At 39.8% G+C, this 20,455-nt stretch overlaps 1 protein-coding gene across 2 annotated transcripts in view; it reads right to left on the minus strand.

The window, feature by feature from the left end:
- Window positions 1-4,338: 4,338 nt before the first annotated feature.
- LOC102930516 (toll interacting protein) overlaps window positions 4,339-20,455 on the minus strand; it is a 57,550-nt gene continuing 41,433 nt past the window's right edge. Inside the window, exon 6 of one of the 2 annotated variants that reach the window (XM_037899607.2) lies at window positions 4,339-8,009. In XM_037899607.2, coding sequence (XP_037755535.1) covers window positions 7,798-8,009 — 212 coding nt within the window. In that variant the 3' untranslated portion in view covers window positions 4,339-7,797. Of the gene's footprint in view, window positions 8,010-10,506; window positions 19,335-20,455 lie in introns of those variants that run through there. The other variant, XM_043548578.1, reaches the window with a different exon arrangement.

A 20,455-nucleotide genomic window follows, 5' to 3' on the forward strand; every position in this document is an offset into this window, starting at 1 on the left:
TTTGTACTTCAGCTGTTTACAACCAATTCATCTCCAAATATACATTCCACACTAAGGCTATACATTTAGCTGGTGACAATACTTTTCACACTTCCTTTCCACCTCCCTCACCAATGTACAGAGGCAGTTAATGATTGACTGAAATACGGAAACTGGGCAAATGGAAATAACCTTCCCATTTTATATTAAATTTCTTTTCAGTTTTTAAATTACTGCAAACTTAATGTATGTGGAATGTAATTTTAGCCTAAGGCACTCATATAAAGTAATTATGTATTCTTTGGTAAGCCGGTAAAGATAAAATTCATTTGGGTTATACAAATTGCACTGTGAAAATAGGTACAACTTGGATTTTGAGCAACTTGACGGAAGACCAAGAGGAGACAAATTAAACAATCTTCATTAGGCTACTGATTTAATTTTCCAGCATAACAATTTCTCAGTACATTTTCCCTTATTCTAAAAGAAAGGAAATGCATAGTGTATTTTCATTATTTTTCCCAGAAGCCAGTATTTTCATTAGTACATTTTAATACTTAAACAAAAAACAATACGCCTGTTAGTCTATAAGGTGCCACAGGACTCTTTGCCGCTTTTACACATCCAGACTAACAAGGCTACGCCGCTGAAGCGTAACAACAAAAGATTTACCCACACCTCTGTTGCTCTATTAGCATTGAAATGGAAATGCTAAAAAGTCCTAAAATTAAAATGCTAAATAGATGTTTTGGCAATCAATCACTAGAATGCTACCACTTCCCTGAGTAAATCCATCTTCGTATTTTCCTCTCTTATCTACTACAGCGCATTGAAAAAATGCAAGAGCCCCAAAGAGAAGCTTTAGAACTTAATGGGGATGGAAACTGGCATTCAATGGCTAACTGATAGTGCAGTTAGAACACACAATATGAAATGAAATTGTGTTAGCAGTAAGGGAGTATGCCAAGAGGAAAAAAAAATGCTCCAAGATTCACCGCCCTCCCCCGCCAATGCAACTTCCTTCTGCCACGCAACTGATTTAGCTCAGAATGAAAATTAGAAACATTGTAAAATAGATATCTAATTTCAATCCAGAAACATTGTTACTATTCTAACATATGAGAAAATAAATCCAAAATAAAGAATGGATATTGATGCAGTAATGGGGGCTGGGTAAAGCAATGTGTTGACTTTGAAAATGGACTGTCAGTTTGTCAGACAGTCAAAAAACCAAGAAAATCATCATTTTAAAAAGGTCCTCATGAACAGAGCTGGGTGAATAGTGGATTTTTCAGTTTGCTGGCAGTTGCAAAACAAAATGGTTTTAAATTTTTGCTTTGGGTCAAACCACAAATGAAATGTGGCAAATCAAAAAAAGGTTCTAATTTTTTGGGGGTTGGATCAAACACAAAACATTTTGATTCTGGGCACCTAAAATAACAATTTAAGGATTAGATTCACAAAATGGGAAAGGGTGGAGAGGAGCTGGTGATGGTGCTGCTCTGCATATAACTTTTTAGCCCAGTGGTTAGGGCACTCATTGGGGATGAGAGCGCCCCAAGTTCGATTCCCCCCCTTTGCCTAGTGTAGAGAAGGGGTTTAAACTTGGGTCTCCCACTGGGCTATAAGGCTTTCTCAGTCTCTTCTGCTGAAGCTGTCCCACTTTTTATAGTTATTGAAGCAGGCACTTGAACTTGGGCCTCCCATATCCTAGGGGAGTCCTTCGATGTCATTCATGTCAATGAATAATCATTTGGCCAGGAAAAATGTGTGAATGAGTCTATAGCCTAGGGGTTAGATCACTCATATAGGATGTGGGTGGTTCAAGTTCCTGCTCCAATAACTATTTATAAAAAGTGGAACAGCTTCAACAGGAAAGATTGAGAAAGCCCCATATGAGACTATCCCATAGCCCGGTGGTTAGAGCACTCTTCCTGCAATGTGGGAGAAATTGAAATCCCTTCTCCACATCAGGCAGCAGGGCAACTGAACCTGGGTCACCCACCTGAGTGCCCTAACCACTGGCACTTAAATTTATAAAGAGGGCAATAGCCCCCCCCGCCCGAGTTTTGTTAATATAGTCATTTGCTTTTGTTAGATGTGTCCAAAGTCTAAACCAAAAATTTTGAGTCGGGTCAAAAGGAAACATTTTGTTTCAACCTTTCCAATAGGAAGATCATAATGGACACAGAATTCCAACTCAGGCCAAGAAGTGGTCAGAAGTAACTGGAGGGGCATTAGCCCGCACCTCCCTTTATGCTCTTGATTCAGAGGATGAGAGCAGCTGCGCATACGCAGACCAATGGGCACTACTTGCTGCAAATCTCTGGTCTCAGGTGCATGGAGGATGCGTACCCACATGTGGAATACATAGGGACCAGAACTCAAACAACATTTTGATTTTTTTTAAGGTTGAAATGGGACTGCAGTTTTTTTGCCGAATAAATTATTCACCAAAAAAATTTCACCCCACTCTACTTATAAATAAACTGGTTACTAGCTTACAGTACCTTTAAATGTAGTTCGTGATTTTACTGACTGAAAATGGTCAGCTATGAGAACGGCCATACTGGGTCAGACCAAAGGTCCATATAGCCCAATATCCTGTCTTCTGACAGTGGACAGTGCCCCCAGAGGGAATGAACAGAACAGGTAATCATCAAGTGATCCATCCCATCACTCATTCCCAGCTTCTGGCAAACAGAGGCTAGGGACACCATTGCTTCCCATCCTGGCTTAGAGCCATTGGTGGACCTATCCTCCATGAATTTATCTAGTTCTTTTTTGAACCCTGTTATGCTCTTGGCCTTCACAACATCCTCTGGCAAGGAGTTCCACAGGTTGACTGTGCATTGTGTGAAGAAATACTTCCTTTTATTTGTCTTAAACCTGCTGCCTATTAATTTCATTTGGTGACCCTTAGTTCTTGTGTTATGAGTAGTAGTAAGCACCACTTCCTTATCTACTTTCTCTACACCAGTCATGATTTTATAGACAGCTAAGGGGAGATATGATGGAGGTCTCTCTTCCAAACTGAAAAAGTCCCAGTCTTATTAATCTCTCCTCACACGGAAGCCGTTCCATAGCCCTAATAATTTTTGTTGCCCTTTTCTGAACCTTTTCCAATTCCAATACATCTTTTCTGAGATTGGGCAACCACATCTGCACACAGTATTCAAGATGTGGGCGTACCGTGGATTTAGATAGAGGCAACATGATATTTTCTGTCCTATTATCTATCCCTTTCTTAATTATTCCCAGCATTCTGTTCGCTTTTTTGACTGCCGCTGCACATTGAGTGGATGTTTTCAGAGAACTAGCCACAGTGACTCCAAGATCTCTGAGTGGTCACAGCTAATTTACACCCCATCACTTTATATGTACAGTTGGGATTATGCTTTCCAATGTGCATTACTTTGCATTTATCAACATTAAATTTCACCCGCCATTTTGTTGCCCAGTCACCCAGTTTTGAGAGATCCTTTTGTAACTCTTCACAGTCTGCCTGGGTCTTAACTATCTTTAGTAATTTTGTATCTATATTGGAGGACTAATTCTTATGTACAGCTAAAAATAGTTAATATCAATTTATCCACTCATTCATTAGCAGGAGACCACTGTTCTCTAACCAGATTTCATTCCATTGAGATTATGGAGCCCATTCTTCTCCTTACATGAGTCATTCATATACAGATATAGTTGATTTTTGTTTCACCCATCTTACAATTATGCAGACTACTTCATGCTGAGCAAAATTTCCTTTGGTGTTACAATACTAGATAACTATGAAGATAATATTCGTGGAATAGAATAGCATCTAAAATACCGATAACAAAAACACACCATCAGTAGATTTGCATTAATTCTTTTGGCCACAGCATTGCACTGGGAGCTTATGTACAGTTGATTTTCCACTATGACTCCCAAACCTTTTTCAGAGTCATTGCGTCCCATGATAGAGTGCTCCCTCCTGTAAGTCTGTCCTACGTTCTTCATTTCTAGATGTACACATTTTGTTTACGAATGGTGCATGCAGCCATCGTAGGACATTTTTAAACACTTACTGTGCTAACAGCAGACTGATTGCATCTCTACAAGAATTCAAATGCAATCTACAATCAAGTAACTGTGGTATTAGAAAATAAAGGGACTCATCAAGTGGAAGAGTGATGTGCATAGAAACCGAGCATGGTGCTAAAAGATTTTACAAACATTTGAAGTGAAAAATTTCTCACACCATCCTAGATTTGTCTTCATTTTTATTTGGATCGTTGACCCCAGAAATTGAAAGCTGGATTATTTAGTCTGAATGTATACAAGTTAAGAGGTATAGCTTCTCTCAAAGGACTGATTCTTCTGTTTTGGTATACATGATACATTTATTAAATTAGATAGAATGAAAAAAGTCAAAGTGTATTTTACAATAAAAGAAAAAACATGTGGACACTGGGCCTCAATACAGTGAGAAACAATGCCTCCAGAATTATTACAGCAAAAACATCCTCTGTACAGTATTACATGTCAACCAACACAAGCAGTAATATTTGCAAAGGGAAAACATTCGGTACCTTCAGCACACAAGAATAGCGGTTGAAGAGAAAGTAGCAAGGATCTAGCTAGACAAACATATTCCTGTCTTTAGCCAGTGCAGACCCTTGGCAGGATTAAAGCTAGTGCGAACACCACTAACTTTTAGCAGATGCCAGTATTACACAGCTGGCTTTGGCTCCAGGCTGTTGTAAGCTGCTGAGTGTGACAGAAGTACAATCAAGACACATTATTCTATTAAATGAAGCATACAGGTCACATGCTGCAACAGAATGTGTGATGTATTTAATTTAAAACAAAACCCAGCATGGTATTGCCTTTCAGTTCTGCATTTCTGGACCCTCAAACTGCTAGCTTTAACTATTCCTTGCCAGTTCAAAATCCCTCAGACCTGAAACTGACAAGGAACAGCAAAACAATTGTGGTGGGATATATATATTGACAAAAAACGGAGTAGGCATATGGTTTTGTCTCATTAATTTTAGTAACAAAAATACAGTAGTGCATCTTGGAGGCTTCTTTTCACATGTATAATGCTTGCACCTCCATTGAATTAAAATGCCCAGGTCAATATTTCTTAATATGAAAACTATATATTTTATTCCCATAGAATCCAACTTACAGGCCATACTGCTCCTAAACTACTCACCTTCAATCTATGCAGCTTCTCTCTGCTATACTTCATATAACAAATGCATCTTACAAAAAAGGACTTCCAGTAGGTCTAGAGGTCCCATGGAAAATGTAAGGTTCCCCAGAAATTCAATCTAGTTAGTCTAACATTCTCACTTCCTCCTCCTAATTATTAAGAGCACTCAGAGCTGTTTGTTCTATGCTTACATTTCAGCCATAACAGAATTAGGAATACAATTTCAGGTGACAGCAAAATTACTTTCCCAGACACAGATCAAACCATGACCACTTGCTTTAGAAAAATCTGCTACTGTAGACTCCAAGTAACTATACATAAAATCTTTATTATATACATTTTCCCTGAAGTGTTCTACCCTAGCAATTCATACCATTTGTACAGGTGTTGAGTAAGGGACTCATCCCTAAATTTTTACCAAGAAGTTGAGTGATGATCATCTTTTGCTTTAAAGAGTAGGCTGGCAATGCCACAAGATGTCGCTGTGCTATGAAGATAAAATCCTGATGCTCAATCTAGTGTTGAGTTTTGTGATTAACATGTGATGACACAGGCTACGAACAAGAGGAGCAAGGCTAGCTTCCTGATAAAAAGCTGTTTTTAGAGACGCAAAAGGTAAAGATGTAATGGGCTGTGCAGGTAAAATGCAGAGAGAGACTGTAGCCTTGAATTCTTAGGAAAATGTAAAACCAGTGGGAGAATGTGAAGACAACTAAATTTTTACAAGATGTAAGTCTGCCAACTAAGACAATGGGGAATTTTTGACATAACTAATGAGTGAATGTCTGACATCATGGAAAAGGTTTTTTGTTTGTTTGTTTTAAATCAACCAGTGAAAGAAAACCAGGACAATTTTGGTACTGTATTTAAAAACTCTCCACCCCCACACTTATTAAACAGAAAGATATTGGGGAAAGCAGTTTATTCATAAATATAGAAGAACCTTCTGCTTGGGGAAGAAAAAAAAGAGGGGAAGGAGAGAGAATAAAGGCTCTTTCCTTATTCCAAACCTGGCTTACTAAAGTTCTCATGAACCACTCTTGAGATCCTGTATTTCAAGTGTACATTCAAACACGAAGAAAATACAAGCTATGGCTATTGCAGAAAGAATCGTAAAGCAGTTTTAAAACCACCACCAAAAACCAGAACAGTGACATTGCACATTATTGAAAATAAATTTGTGCATACTACTTAAAGTGCATTGTTTTGCAGTTTTAAAAAAAATTAAGAAGCTGCAGAAATTTATCAAAACAGGTATAATCTGTTCCCACTCCAGAGGCTCTGCAATTCTGTGCTACAATGTTGCATACACATTAACACATGCAATGACTGTATGCACTCTCCTTCCCCTTTATGAGGATCTGCCAATTTAGGATATGTCAGATTTTCCATTATCTCACAAGATAATTTTGATATTTGTATGCATACAATTCAATTGAATTAGTTAAGATCAACTGTAACTCAATGAATCATCGAAACAAGTTCTTTAAATACTTTATACCTACTGAAGATTCTGCAGCTCTTTGCTACTCTGTATTCCAGACTACCAAAAAACCTTTCCTCATTAAAAAGTAATTTTTTCTCCATGCAAAAAGACAGTTTTACTGAAAAACAGGAGTGAGTGTAGCAGGTTTCTTCTCAAAACATAAATGTTATACTTAAAAAAACCCAAAACCCATGTTTTCTTATTACAAGACAGCTCCTTAAATAATTAAATGCTTATTTTATACATAATTTTCCAGGTATAAAATCTTTTCTTCTGCATTCATCCTTTGGAATAATCACAGGAATGTAGAAGCAAGAAGAGTGCAAGTAACTGCAGGAACACATTAGGGCCCAATCCTGTCCTCTGATGCAGTGTGTATTGCTGTATCTAGAAAACCATCTCCTGCAGATTTCATCAGTACAGCAACATCACATGGTAGGATTGAGCCCCAGAATGCTCACCAAAAGATATATATTGCTTTGGTGCCCAATCACGAGGATAGGTGGGTGGGGCTACCTAATTAGAAACACTAAAGGCTACAACAAGAAAGCCAGCTTGTTAGTAGATTTAAAACTATGTTAAGGATAGTTGGACTATTCACAGCAATAACTGAACACCACAGGACAAACCAAAAGGCATTGTGTAATCATTTTTTATATCTCTGGCAGAAACAGGTGGCTTACTGAAACAAAAACATTTTATTAAAAGCAGTATGTAAAGAAAAAAATCTAACTCCCAGAAAACATAAAACTCTTCCGATCTCACAGACAGGGCAGTAAATCCTGTACTGCATAGTGTTGAGAGAGATCATATGAACATGCTCTTGTTTTCAAAGAGAGAGAGAGAGAAGGAAGAAAAAAGCAGCATACCCACACACACACCCCCGAAAGCAATATAGCCACATATGATAAGCCTGATGTTAACAAAAAAGCTTCTGTGGAACATATGTAAAACAAACTGTAAAAGAGAAAGTGAAAAAAATGTGCAAATATCCAAGGAGAAAAAGGGGTACAAGCTCTTTCAGACAGAATGCTCACAGGAATCTGTTAGGAAATTCTTCCTCTACCTAAATCCATGGCTTGGCAAGTCAAAATAAAGGTGGCATCAAGAACAGAGACAATGCAGGGGTTGGGGTCTATAACTCTTCTGCAATCTGAAGTAACGAGTTGATAGCTGCATCCTTGTTCCCCCTCTGAGCTTCTAGCACTGAACGAATTACTTCCTTGTCCATATTGGGGAACATGTCTTGGATTGATTTCAGATCCTCTTCATTACACACGTGCTGAGGGTTGACTGGAGGTGGCACTGCCACCGGTACCATGCCTGGGTTACAGACTGCAGGCATTCCTGAAAACAAAAACAGAGAAAATTAAAGATTCCTCTTACATGAATAATAAAATGCTTATTCTTGATCAAATGAAATACGCACAAAAGGCCCTTTATACTACATATTTCAGAGAAAATTGTTGACTTTATTTACAGGTGCAAAAACATTGCGATATCTGGGAAGTCATCCGACTGTTGCAAACAAGACTTTTTCTATAATTACATTTTGATACTAGCCACATTATTACCCTCTGCGCAATGTTCCAGAAGTGCTCAGCAAATGCGGCGATGGGCTTGGCACAAAGACCTAGTCAGACAAATAAGGCAAGCATAGGCAGGCTCTACAGTTTTAGAATAGGCACCCATGTACTATGATTTCAGGCTACACAAAAAACATAATAAAAAAAGACAGTGATCGCACTCTTATTAAGTTCTTATAGGTTTATATCATGGTTTGCAGAATCTTTTTGTTCCACGTAAAGGCCATAACACTAATGAACTCGATGCAATAAAATTTCATTGTTGAAAACAAAATAAACTAAGGACAAACCCTGATCCTATACCAATAGTCTTGATGCCAGAAGTCATGTTTCTTGACCAGAGTAATAAAGAGCTCAGATAAAAGGGGATTTCCATGAACATAGCCTCCATTACATCAAAAAAGGAACGCATTAAAGTAACTCATTGTTCCCAAGTAGATTGAGAGCAGATATAAGTGAACAAAAAACCCATGATTTTGAGGTCATATCTGTTGTTGCATAAATAGTATCCAATTGTTCAACATGTGACGACAGAGCTATGCTGCATGACGAGAGAGGAATTCTGTTTTTTATTCCTATAGATGGACACTTTCCTTGACCTTACTGTTTCTTCCAGTTTTTTAGGCAGAGGACAGAAACCACTTCAGAGATATTTTGGAACTTTTGCATTACATTGTTCTCACAGTACTGTCAAAGTCAAGAACGAAAAATTTACAGTGCAATATGGAGAGGAATTTTTAAAACCAGGGCTTTCTGAAACAAGTTCCTAAAAACCACCATGCACGCTCCATATAAAAAGTACGTTTTTACCATCTGATGACCTTATAATTCAAATCATGCCTACAGTTCAGAAACACAGCTAAAAGAGGTGCAAAGTTACAGTTTCTTTTTATAAAGCTCATCTTGGTAGCCAAGGATGGTGCACTAAAGACTTTTGTAAAGAATTTGTAATTATTTCAATTAATTGCATTCTAAACTAGGATATTGTTGTACAAGGCATCATTTGACTTAAAAAAAACTTTCTGACTGGGGAGTTCTGGACACTACATCTGCTTCCTGCTTATGCAGCTTATAAGATAAAGAACCTTTTTGTACCAAATTTGATTTTAAGTTAGAGAAGTTAATTTGTTCTTCTGACCCTATTTTATTTTAAACTGGTATTCTATGGATGTAATTTTTATTTAAAATGTCCTTCCATGATCCAAAATGTCAGGTGGTAGCTGTATTTGCAGCAGCATTGTAAAATCCAGAGAGTTTGAGCTGCTGAACAAGATTTTGTTATCAAGAAGAGCCAACATACAAAAATTTGCAACAATTCATACTACCAGACACGCTAGTGATAGAGCCCTTATAACATAATTTCCATGTAACTGGTGTATCCTCTTGCACTAAGGATACCTCTCCATGGGAGGGAATCCCAGTTACTAGGAAGATACAAGTAATGGTAATGGGGGATTCAATCATTAGAAATATAGCTAGCTGGATTTGTTATGACCAGGAGAACAGCATGGTGAATTGCCTGCCAAGCAAGCAAGCCGCAGATCTCTCGAGACATCCAGACAAACTTATGTGCAGTGCTGGGGAGGAGCTGATGGCCATGGTACCTGTGGGTACCAATGACATAGGAAAAGATAGGAGAGAGGTCCTGGAGGCCAATTTTAGGCTGCTAGGTAAGAGATTAAAGTCCAGGACTTACATCAGAGGTGGGCAAACTCCCGCCCGTGGGACCGTCCAGCCCGGCCCTTGAGCTCCCTGCCGGGGAGGCTAGCCCCCAGCCCCTCTCCTACTATACCCCCTTCCCCGCAGCCACACCGCCACATGGGCAGCACTCTGGGCAGTGGGGCTGCGCGCTCCTGCAGGGCAGTGCGGCAGCGTGTCTGGCTCCGGCCGGGCGGCGCAGCTGCCAGACAGGCTGCTCTGAGCGGCATGGTAAGGGGGCCGGCAGATTCCGGGGGGCAGTCAGGGGACAGGGGGCGGTTGGATAGGTGTGGGAGTCCTGGGGGGCCTATCAGGGGGCAGCTGGATGGGGCAGAGGTTCTGGGGGGGCAGTCAGGGGATGGGGAACGGGGGGGTTGGAAAGGTGTGGGAGTCCCGGGGGGGCCTTGCAGGGGTGTTGATGGGGTCAGGGCAGTCAGAGGACAGGGGGGGGGTTGGATGGGGGTCGGGTCCCAGGAGGGGGCGGTCAGTGGGAGGGGTTGGGACCAAGCTCTTTGGGGAGGCACAGCCTTCCCTACCTGGCCCTCCATACAGTTTTGCAACCCCAATGTGGCCCTCAGGCCAAAAGGTTTGCCCACCCCTGACTTACCTGGTAGCATTCTCTGAAATGTTTCCAGTTCCATGTGCAGAGACAGGAAGAACCACAGGGTCTCAATGCATGGATCATGTGATGGTGTAGGGAGAAGGGTTTTAGATTCATTAGGAACTGGGGAACCTTTAGGGAAAGGAGGAGTCTATACAGGAAGGATAGGTTCGACCTAGCCAAAACAGAACTAGACTATTGGCATGTAAAATTAAAAGGTCATAGGAGTTTTTAAACTAAGGGCTGAAGGAAAGCTGACAGGTGTGGAGGAGCACACGGTTCAGACAGACATCCTACAGGGGAGGATCTATTAATGGGAATTCTATATAGCCTAGTAAAGAGGGGAAGATAGAAGTTGACAAAGTACGAGTAGGAACTGAAGAGAAACAGTCAAATGAGAAAGTCCCATTCAGTTACATGACGTGATGGCAGACAACTAAAAAGTGACAAATTTTATAAGTGCTTATACAAAAATGTTAGAAGTCTAAATACTAAAATAGATGACCTTGAGTGTCTGGTATTAAATAATGATATTGATATAATAGGCATCACAGAAACTTGGTGGAATGACGACAATCAATGAGACACTAACACCAGGACACAAAATATACAGGAATGACAGAACAGCTCATGCTGGCGGGGGAATGCCACTATTTGAGAAAGAAAGCATACAGAGTCAAATATAGTAAAAATCTTAGATAAATCAAACTTACTATAAAATCTCTATGGTTAGAAATTCCATGCTTGAATAATAAAGAGTATAGCAGACGGTATATACTACTGACCAGCTGACCAGGATATTGATGGCAACTGTGAAATGCTCAGGGAGATCAGAGGTGCTATAAAAATAAGAAACTCAATAATAATGGGGGATTTCAACTATCCCCATATTGACTGGGTATAAGTCACCTCAGGACGGGATACGAAAGTAAAGTTTCTAGACACCATTAATGACTGCTTCATGGAGCAGCTAGACCTGGAACCCACCAGGGGAGAGAATTCTTGATTTAAGTCCAGGATTTAGCACAGGATGCGGTCCAAGAAGTGAATACAGCTGAACCGCTCAGTAACAGCAACCATACTATAATTAAATTTAACATCCTGGTGTGTGTGCACGCATGTGGGGGGAGAAATGCCACAGAAGCCCACGACGGTAGCATTTAACTTCAGAAAGGGGAACACCACAAAAAAGCGGAAGCTAAACGGAAATGAAAAGGAACAGTCACAAGAGTGAAATGCCTTCAAGCTGCACGGAAACTTTTTAAAAACACCATAATAGAGGCTCAAATTAAAATAAATATGAAGAGAACCAAAAAAAAGGCCAGCACGGCTAACCAGAGTAAAAGCAGCATTTAGAAGCAAAAAGGCATATTTTAAAAATTAGAAGGCAAATCTCACTGAGGAAAATAGAAAGGAACAAACTCTGGCAAATCAAGTATAATTAGACAGGCCAAAAAAGAATTTGAAGAGCAACTAGCAAAAGACAAAATAAACGCAGCAAACACATTTTTAAGTACACCAGAAGTCTGCCATACAGTTGGTGGGCCCACTGGTCAATCAAGGTGCTACAGGAGCTCTCAAGGAAAACAATACCATTGCGAAGACACTAAATGAATTATTTGCATCAGTCTTCACTGCTTAGGGTGAGAGCCCAGGAGATTCCCACATCTGAGCCATTGTTTTTAGGTGACAAATCTGAAGAACTAGCCCAGACTGAGGTGTCAATACAAGAAGTCTTTGAACAAAGTAATAAAACTAACAGTAATAAGTCACCAGGAACAGCTTGTATTCACCCAAGAGTTCTGAAAGAATTCAAATAAGAAACTGCAGACCGACTAACTTTGGTATGTAAACCTTTAACTTAAATCAGCTTCTGTACCAGATGACTGGACGATAGCTGACATGACTCCAATTTTTTTTTTTTTTAAAGGCTCCAGAGGCAATCCTGGCAGTTACAGGCCAGTAAGCCTAACTTCGGTACCAGGCATATTGGTTGAAAATATAGCAAAGAAAAGACTTATCAGCTGCATAGATAAACATGATTTGTTGGGGGAAGAGTCAACATAGCTTTTGTAAAGGGAAATCATACCTCACCAATTTATTATTTGTTTGAAAGGGTCAAACAAGGATGTGGAAGAGTGATGCAGTGGATATAGTGTACTTAGACTGTCAGAAAGCCTTTGACAAGGTCCCTCACCAAAGGCTCTTAAGCAAAGTAAGCTGTCATGGGATAAGAGAAAAGTTCCTCTCATGAATCAGTAACTGGTTAAAAGACAGGAAACAAAGGGTAGGAATAAATGGTCAGTTTTCAGAAGGGAGAGAGGAAAATAACGGTGTATCCCAGAGATCTGTACTATGACAGTGCTGTTCAACATATCCATGTACCATCTGAAAAGAGGGGTGAACAGTGAGATGGCGAAGTTTGCAGACAATAAAAAATTATTCAAGATAGTTAAGTTCAAAGCAGTCTGTGAAGAGTTACAAATGGATCTCACAATACTGGGGGACTAGGCAACAAAATGGCAGATGAAATTCTATGTTGGAAGGCAAGTTGGAAAATATAGTCCTAACTATACATACAAAATGATGGGGTCTAAATTCAGCTAAGAAAGATTTTGGAATCATCATGGATAGCTCTCTGAAAACATCTGCTCAATGTGCAATGACAGTCAAAAAAGTTAAAGTTAGGAACCATTAGGAAAGAGATCAGAGATGGGCAAACTACGGCCCGCAGGCCACATCTGGCCCGCGGGACCCTCCTGCCCGGTCCCATAGCTCCTGGCCCAGAAGGTTAGCCCCGGGCCCTTCCCCTGTTGTTCCCCCTCCCCTGCAGCCTCAGCTCACTGTGCCACCGGGGCTGCGAGCTATTGACGGGCAGCGCAGCTGCAGAGCCGTGGCCTGACCCAGTGCTCTGTTCTACGTGGTGGCGCGGATAGGGCAGGAGTCCCAGGAGGACCATCAAGGGGCAACAAGCAGTGGGGGGGTCAGATAGGGGGCAGCAGCCGGGGCACGCCTGGCTGTTTGGGGAGGCACAGACTCCCCTAATCGGCCCACCATACAATTTCGGAAACCCAATGTGACCCTCAGGCCAAAAAGTTTGCTCGCCCCGAGATAGATAATAAAACAGAAAATATCATAACGACACTCTATAAATCTATGGTATGCCCACACCATAAATAGTGCATGCAGTTCTGTCGCCCGATCTCAAAAGAGACCTACAGAAATGGGAAAGGTACAGAGAAGGTCAACAAAAATTAAAGGTGTGGAACGGATTCCACATGAGGTGAGATTAAAACAGACTGAGACTATTCAGCTTGGTAAAAAGATGACTAAGGGAGGAAATGATAGAGGTCTATAAAATCATGAATGGTGTGGAGAAAGTGAATACCACAAGACAAGAATCAAGGGTCACCCAAAGAAATTAATAGGCAGCAGGTTTAAACAAACAAAAGGCAATACTTCACATAATGCGCAGTTAATCTGTGGAACTCATTGCCAGGGGATGTTGTGCATGCCAAAACTATAACTGAATTAAAAAAAACTAAAAAAGTTCCTGAAGGATAGGTCCAACAATGGCATTTGCCAAGATGGCCATGAATGCAGCCACATGCTCTGCGTGTCCCTAAGCCTCAGACTGCCAGATGCTGGGACTGGACAACAGAGGATGGATCACTTGATGACTACCCTGTTCTGTTCATTCCCTCTGAAGCACCTGGCATTGGTCACTGTCAGAAGACAGGATACTGGGCTAGATGGACCATTGGTCTGACTCAGTATGGCCTCTCTTATGTTGGGAATGCTGATAAAAGCCAGTAAAAGTTTTCCTTACTTAAAGGTCATCATCTTTGACCTTACTGATGATAAAGACCTGACATTTTACCATTAAGAATTTTTGTAGATTTTCAAAGACTGAAATATAATAAAAGCAAGTGAATGAGGGTCTCTTCAGATGGCACAGGCCTTCAGATATGTAAGAGAATTTACCAAAAATGAACTCCACCAAAAACTTGTCTCTACATCACAACCCTGAAGCAAGCCAGCCATCTGCACAAACTTTTCAGGAACTACATCTTTCAGTTAGCATTTTGCTTCCCACTTCTTCTCTTTCCATAGAAGATTTGTTGACTAAGACTACATTGCTCCATGAATATGGCCATACCTTAATAAAATGTAAGTCCTCCTGCTTTCCATAAAAAACCTAAGACATGCACGAGTTAAACAAGAATCTTGTTCAGTTAGTGAACCCACATTTTCCAATGCACCACAAAAAGAGTTCCAATTCCAACCATTCCTCCTTTTTCAGTGATTTAAAAAGGTGTTTTGTTCCACTGCCTTCCTTTTTCAAAGACGTACGAAAGCAATTTTAAACTCATCTATCTTAAGTAACCCATCACAAAGGCCTTTTTTTGGGGGGGGGGGGGCGGGGGGAAGAGTTCCCCCATCCAGGAATATATCTGTGTTTATTACAAAAATTCAAAAAACAGGTGAAAAATTGGTGCAAAAACTTTACTTCACAGTCTTCTGGATAAAAGTCCAGGTTAATACTGGGGGACAGGAAGAAAGGGAAAAAAACCAATAGAGATAACTAAGAGAACTGAAAGTAAAAGCTATTTAATGCTGTGACTTATTTCATGAACTGTATATTAACAGTACATACACATATGCACACGCATGTGTATCTTCTACTACATTGCCTTACTTTAACAGACAGCCTCACATTTACATTGACTAATTTATTGTTAACAAACAGATCTACCTAACGTAATATATTGGAGTCTTAACAGAATGTGCATTTTCATGTACTTGAATGGTCCAAAATTTGGATGAAAAATAAATCAGTAAAATACAAAAATGAAGGGCCTTACCCATCAGGCATCTTCCCCCGCCTAAATAAGCTCGACTGAGAACTGACAAACATCAAAAACTAAGTATACATGTCTAAAGCCTTCATCAGTGAAAATGGCTTCCATATAGCACAAGATAACACAAATATGGGTAAAGCAATCCAACCAATCAAAATAATTTGGCCTCTGACTATCACTGTCAAAAAAGTAGTTGGGGGTGAAAATGACCTCAAAACCCTAATTTTCAACCACAAGTTGTCTTTTAATAGAACACCAGTTTCTAGATAGCTTGTAAAACTGTTTTAAATGATTCATTAAAAAAAAATTTTTAAAACAGATTCAGCATCAGGTGACTAGCACAGCCAGTAACCATCTTACTCAAAAAAGAAAAGGCAGTATCACTCCAGTTAGTTTCTAAAGTGATTCAGAAACAATAGAAACAGATCATCTTATCCATAAATTTAAAGTTGTATGTCTTCTCAGACAAAATCACAAAGGCCAGAGTTTCCTTTCCTATTGTGTCATCAGGATATGTTAACTCTTGAATCATATACATTTGTAAAATCTCTACTGAATAAGTATTCTCAACTTTATAGAGTTTAATTTATTTTTCTTTCCTAACAATTCTAACACTCCATCTTCTCCCTCATTATTGCACAAACTGCAGACAAGTGGCTTTGAAAATTTTATATCACTTTAAATTCATTTGGTGCACAAAAATAGTCCAAGCACAACTACACTGAGTACCATAAAAATAAACCATGATATTTTAATACCATGATGAAAGTTTACTCTCTCATTTACTGTATCGTCTCTATATAGTTTTTCAAAATTTAAATACTGTTTTTAAATAAAAATCCAACATTTACACGACAATCTTCCTGTTAAAGAATTAAAATTTTAAGATTGAGGTTTTTTTTAAACTAAAACTGCTTGACACATTAAGTAGCTTCAATTTTATAAAATTAAGACTCAGTAAGATGCCACTTCATTTAACATATACTGTGTAATAGCTCATTTTGCACTGACAAGCATAGATAGAAGATAACAGTATTAAACATTTTCAGAGGAGCTGGAATTGCACACTGCCATTATGCTCTTGCTTCCAGTATTACATAGAAAGTATTATAAATTAAGAGTGGAGAGTCCGTTCTCTAAAGCATCAGTGTGACTACAGTGGGAAACATGCTGGCACAAGCAATGACATTCCAATAATATAAAAATGAACATGTAAAATAGCAAGTCAGTTCATAGCATATTGTGGTCATTTAAGAACAGCAGTGGAAACAGCAAGGGGAAAATTTTCATCCAGATTGTACACAGTGCATTACACAAATATTTTGGTTCTTAGTTTCTAGTTCAGTCAAGTGCCTTATGTTCATTTCTTTTCCTCAAAAGTTTTTATCTAACAATGAAATATGACACTCTACATACAATAGTTTCTTGCAGGCTATACCATTTTAATAGTTCTCTGAAAACACCAGTCGGGGGAGCTTTTCGATCGCATCCAACTCATTTTTGCCTAATTCATTCATACCTTTGAAAATTTCCCAAAATGTTTGTTTTGTATAAAGAATTACTTGTGTCAGCATTTTTGGTGCTAAAAACTACAGGCCATGATTTTATTTTTAGAACATCACATTCTGTCTCAACAACATACCCAGTTATGGCACTCACTACAAAATGAACTGACATCTATGGAAAACATGAACATTCTCTAATCCCACAATAATTCTGGTGCTCTGGCAAGGCTAACTAAGAACCAAGCCAATCAAGTTGTTTTATATTTTATGTACACCATTTTATCTGGAATTCAGGATGCTAGTAAATGACATTTGACTTATTTAAGAAGAAATCTAGCCTTTCATGAAGACACTGGACTGGACTTTTTATATTAAGTTCAAATTGAGGATGTCACAATATCTATTTGAGAGTTCAAAATTAAGGGTTTGTCAGTGTATATCACTTTGACAAACTATTCAAGAGAAAAGGAGTCATCTGTTAAACCAATGGCTGAGGCCTAGAGTCACAAAAATACATCAGCATCTAAACTCCAGACTTAAACACAGACTGAAGTGCCTAGGCACGAAAGTCCCAGTTTTTGGCTTCAGTGTGATTCACAGAATTCATGCTGAATCCCTTAGATGCCTAAACTCACTCGGTGTCTAAGTTTTCGCAGTAAAAAGTTCCCTAGATGCCTATGTTTCTGCCTCTGGGCACCTCTCTCTCACCTAAGCAACAGAACGATTCATAAACCAGGAAAGACAGGTCTTCAACCAGCTAACTTGTGCGCAGGGCCTAGTAAGCATCTCAGAGACAGCCTACTGGATTGGGCACCTCAGGCAAGTTTACACAGAACAGCTGGGGGAGGACCTCCCTCATAACTTGTAGCCCAGTGGTTAGGGTTCCACTGTGGATAAATTAGTCACTAGGAGTGGGAGTGGGAAGAGGGGAGAAAGAGCACAGGGATGGACACACACAACCATGAGAATGATTCTATAGCTTGGTAGTTAAAGGACGCACCCAGGATGTGGCAGATCCAGAACCCAAATCCCTGATCTAACAACTAATTATTCATCCACAGTGGAACTGCTTCAACAGAAGAAACGGAGGGATCCCCATATTACAATATCCCATAGCTCACTGGTTAGAGCACTTACCTGAGAGGTGGTAGATCCCTGTTCAAATCAGTTTTCATCAGAGGGGGGTTTCCCCATATCCCAGATGAGTACCCTGACCACTGGGCTAACAGTCAAGCTAGAGGTCCTCCTCCACTGGCTACCTTCTTGTAAAAACACCTGAGATGCCTAACTTTAGAGGGTTCACAGCTGAAAATTGCTAGCAGAGATAGGCACCCCCTGCAGTCCAAACTGAGGCATCTATCTCAGTGAGAGGGGAGGGACTTAGTACATACCCATCTTATTGGCAACTCCCATTGGCTAGTTTGGATGGCCTCCTGTCTAGCATCCTGGCTTTTGTGAATAGCGGTCTAAGGCGCCTCCCCCCCGGCATTCAGTGTATAAGGAGCCTAAGTGCCTGAATCAGTGTGTTCCTGTGATTTTCTAGGCTCCCAAAAGTTAGGTGCTGCACCACTCAGCATCACAATGCTGAAGTACCTTTGTGAATCTAGGCCCAACTATCTTGAGTAGTGCTCACACAGAAATAGGCATCAGATGACTTAGCTAAGACTAATAATCAAAGTGAATATTGCTTCCAAAAGGCATATGGTGGTGAAAAAGTTTACCCATGAGACTGTAAGGTAAGAGGGGTGGGGAAGGGAAAGAAAGGATAGGAAGCTTTGTCAATGTGCCACTGGAGAACCTGTTAGTACATGAGCTTCCAAGAAATTTTTGAAGTCTCCTCCACTCCTACAGTTAAAAAAAAAAACAAAAAACCCCAAACCCTACAGTGGCAGGGGTTTGGAAAGTCCTCTCTCCGTCTATAAAAACGTACAAGTGCAAAATTAGTGCTCGTTGACATTAAGAATAGTTGCTACCTGAACTAGGCCACAAGCCTACTTGAACCAGATGCTGTCAAGGACTTTGGAATTAGTTCTACATCTTGCCAGCACAGCTTGCCTTTGTGTATTGATGACTTTACTACTTTCATGCTATTTTAGTTTAAAAATCCTAAAACTAATAATTTTTACCTGTAGACTACTATAACTAATCCTGTTTATTTCTGAAATCTCTGGAAAGAAAAAGGAAAAAAACCAAACATCTAAAGACCATTAGCACCTGCAACAGGGCAAAGATGCCTTTATATCTTAAAACAGATGTATTAAAACTGCTGCATTGTGACATCCAAGTGCAATGCTCTGTGGTACAATATGCTGTGTACAAACAAAAAGCAATTTCAATGAGCTCATGCAAAGATTCTTGATACAGTAATGTGGGGTGAGATAAGATCTCGGAAGACTTACCCAGAGCAAAGTACTCAAGCCCTGAGGATAGGTGGGAAAGGAATAAGACATGGAAAAGAAACATTAATCTACTTTTTTTAACCAGGAAATGAACAGTTTACCCTCCAAGGATGAGAGTCAGGCAAATTCAGATACAAAGGTGTTAGACTATGGATCCCAGCCTTCATATTTCACGGTGTCTCTTAATTAGATGTAACTTGTTGCAATAGTCAGATCAGATTTCCTGAAGATATAGTGAGGTGGTTTGCAGAAGTGGTGATCAGAAGGAAAGCTTTGTACCTAGACTGCAATTTCCTTGTGGCAGTGAGTTTCTTTTCTCCATGAAAGGCAACATATCCCTATAGCACTGCATACAAATATTTAATACTAATGTGGACTAAGTTAAGAAAGCAAGGTGACTTGTAGATCCAAAGAGGCACACTATTATACTAGCCCTCAGCTTTCATACTATAATAGACTTTAAATTTTTTATTCTTATCAGAGAACTTTTCATTAAAAAATTGTCACTGCAATAAGAGTTTACAATTTCAGAAGAATGAGTCTGCATAAATTAAGGTGTCTCTTGTTAAGATGCACAAGGTGTAGCTACAATTAGCTAAGATTGGTTTTGCCTCATTGGTAAGAGATAATCCATGCCCTTGATGGAGCCCTAATGATCCACTTTTAATGTCTTGTAGTTCTGACTTAGGCTATGTCTACACAACACATCTTTTATTGACACAGCTCTGCTGCTACAGCCGTGCTGCTAAAAGTATAGTAGCCACTGTCTGTTGGCAGGAGAGAGCTCTCCCACCGAGAAAAAACTTTCAGTCCCAACGAGCAGCAGTAGTTTTGTCAGCAGGAAAGCTCTCCTGCTGACAAAGCTCTGTTCACACCGGTGCTTTTCGTCAGCAAACGGGGGGGAAGGAGGGGGAATATTCTATTACTCTTTCTGCTCTAGATCAGTATTGCGCATCTCCCCCTTCACAGTGTAAAAATGACCCCTCATTACTCAACATTTTCTTCCTGTGTCTCATCCACTTATTGTAGTGACAAACCAGTTTTTTCCTACTTTTTACTCCAGTGAGTACTACAAAGACCGAGGGAGTGAGAGATTCTATTCTGGCTTGCACATCATGATTAACAGTCCTGCTTGCACTAAG

The sequence above is a fragment of the Chelonia mydas genome, chromosome 6 (assembly GCF_015237465.2).
Source record: "Chelonia mydas isolate rCheMyd1 chromosome 6, rCheMyd1.pri.v2, whole genome shotgun sequence".
In the NCBI taxonomy this organism is placed as follows: domain Eukaryota; kingdom Metazoa; phylum Chordata; order Testudines; family Cheloniidae; genus Chelonia; species Chelonia mydas.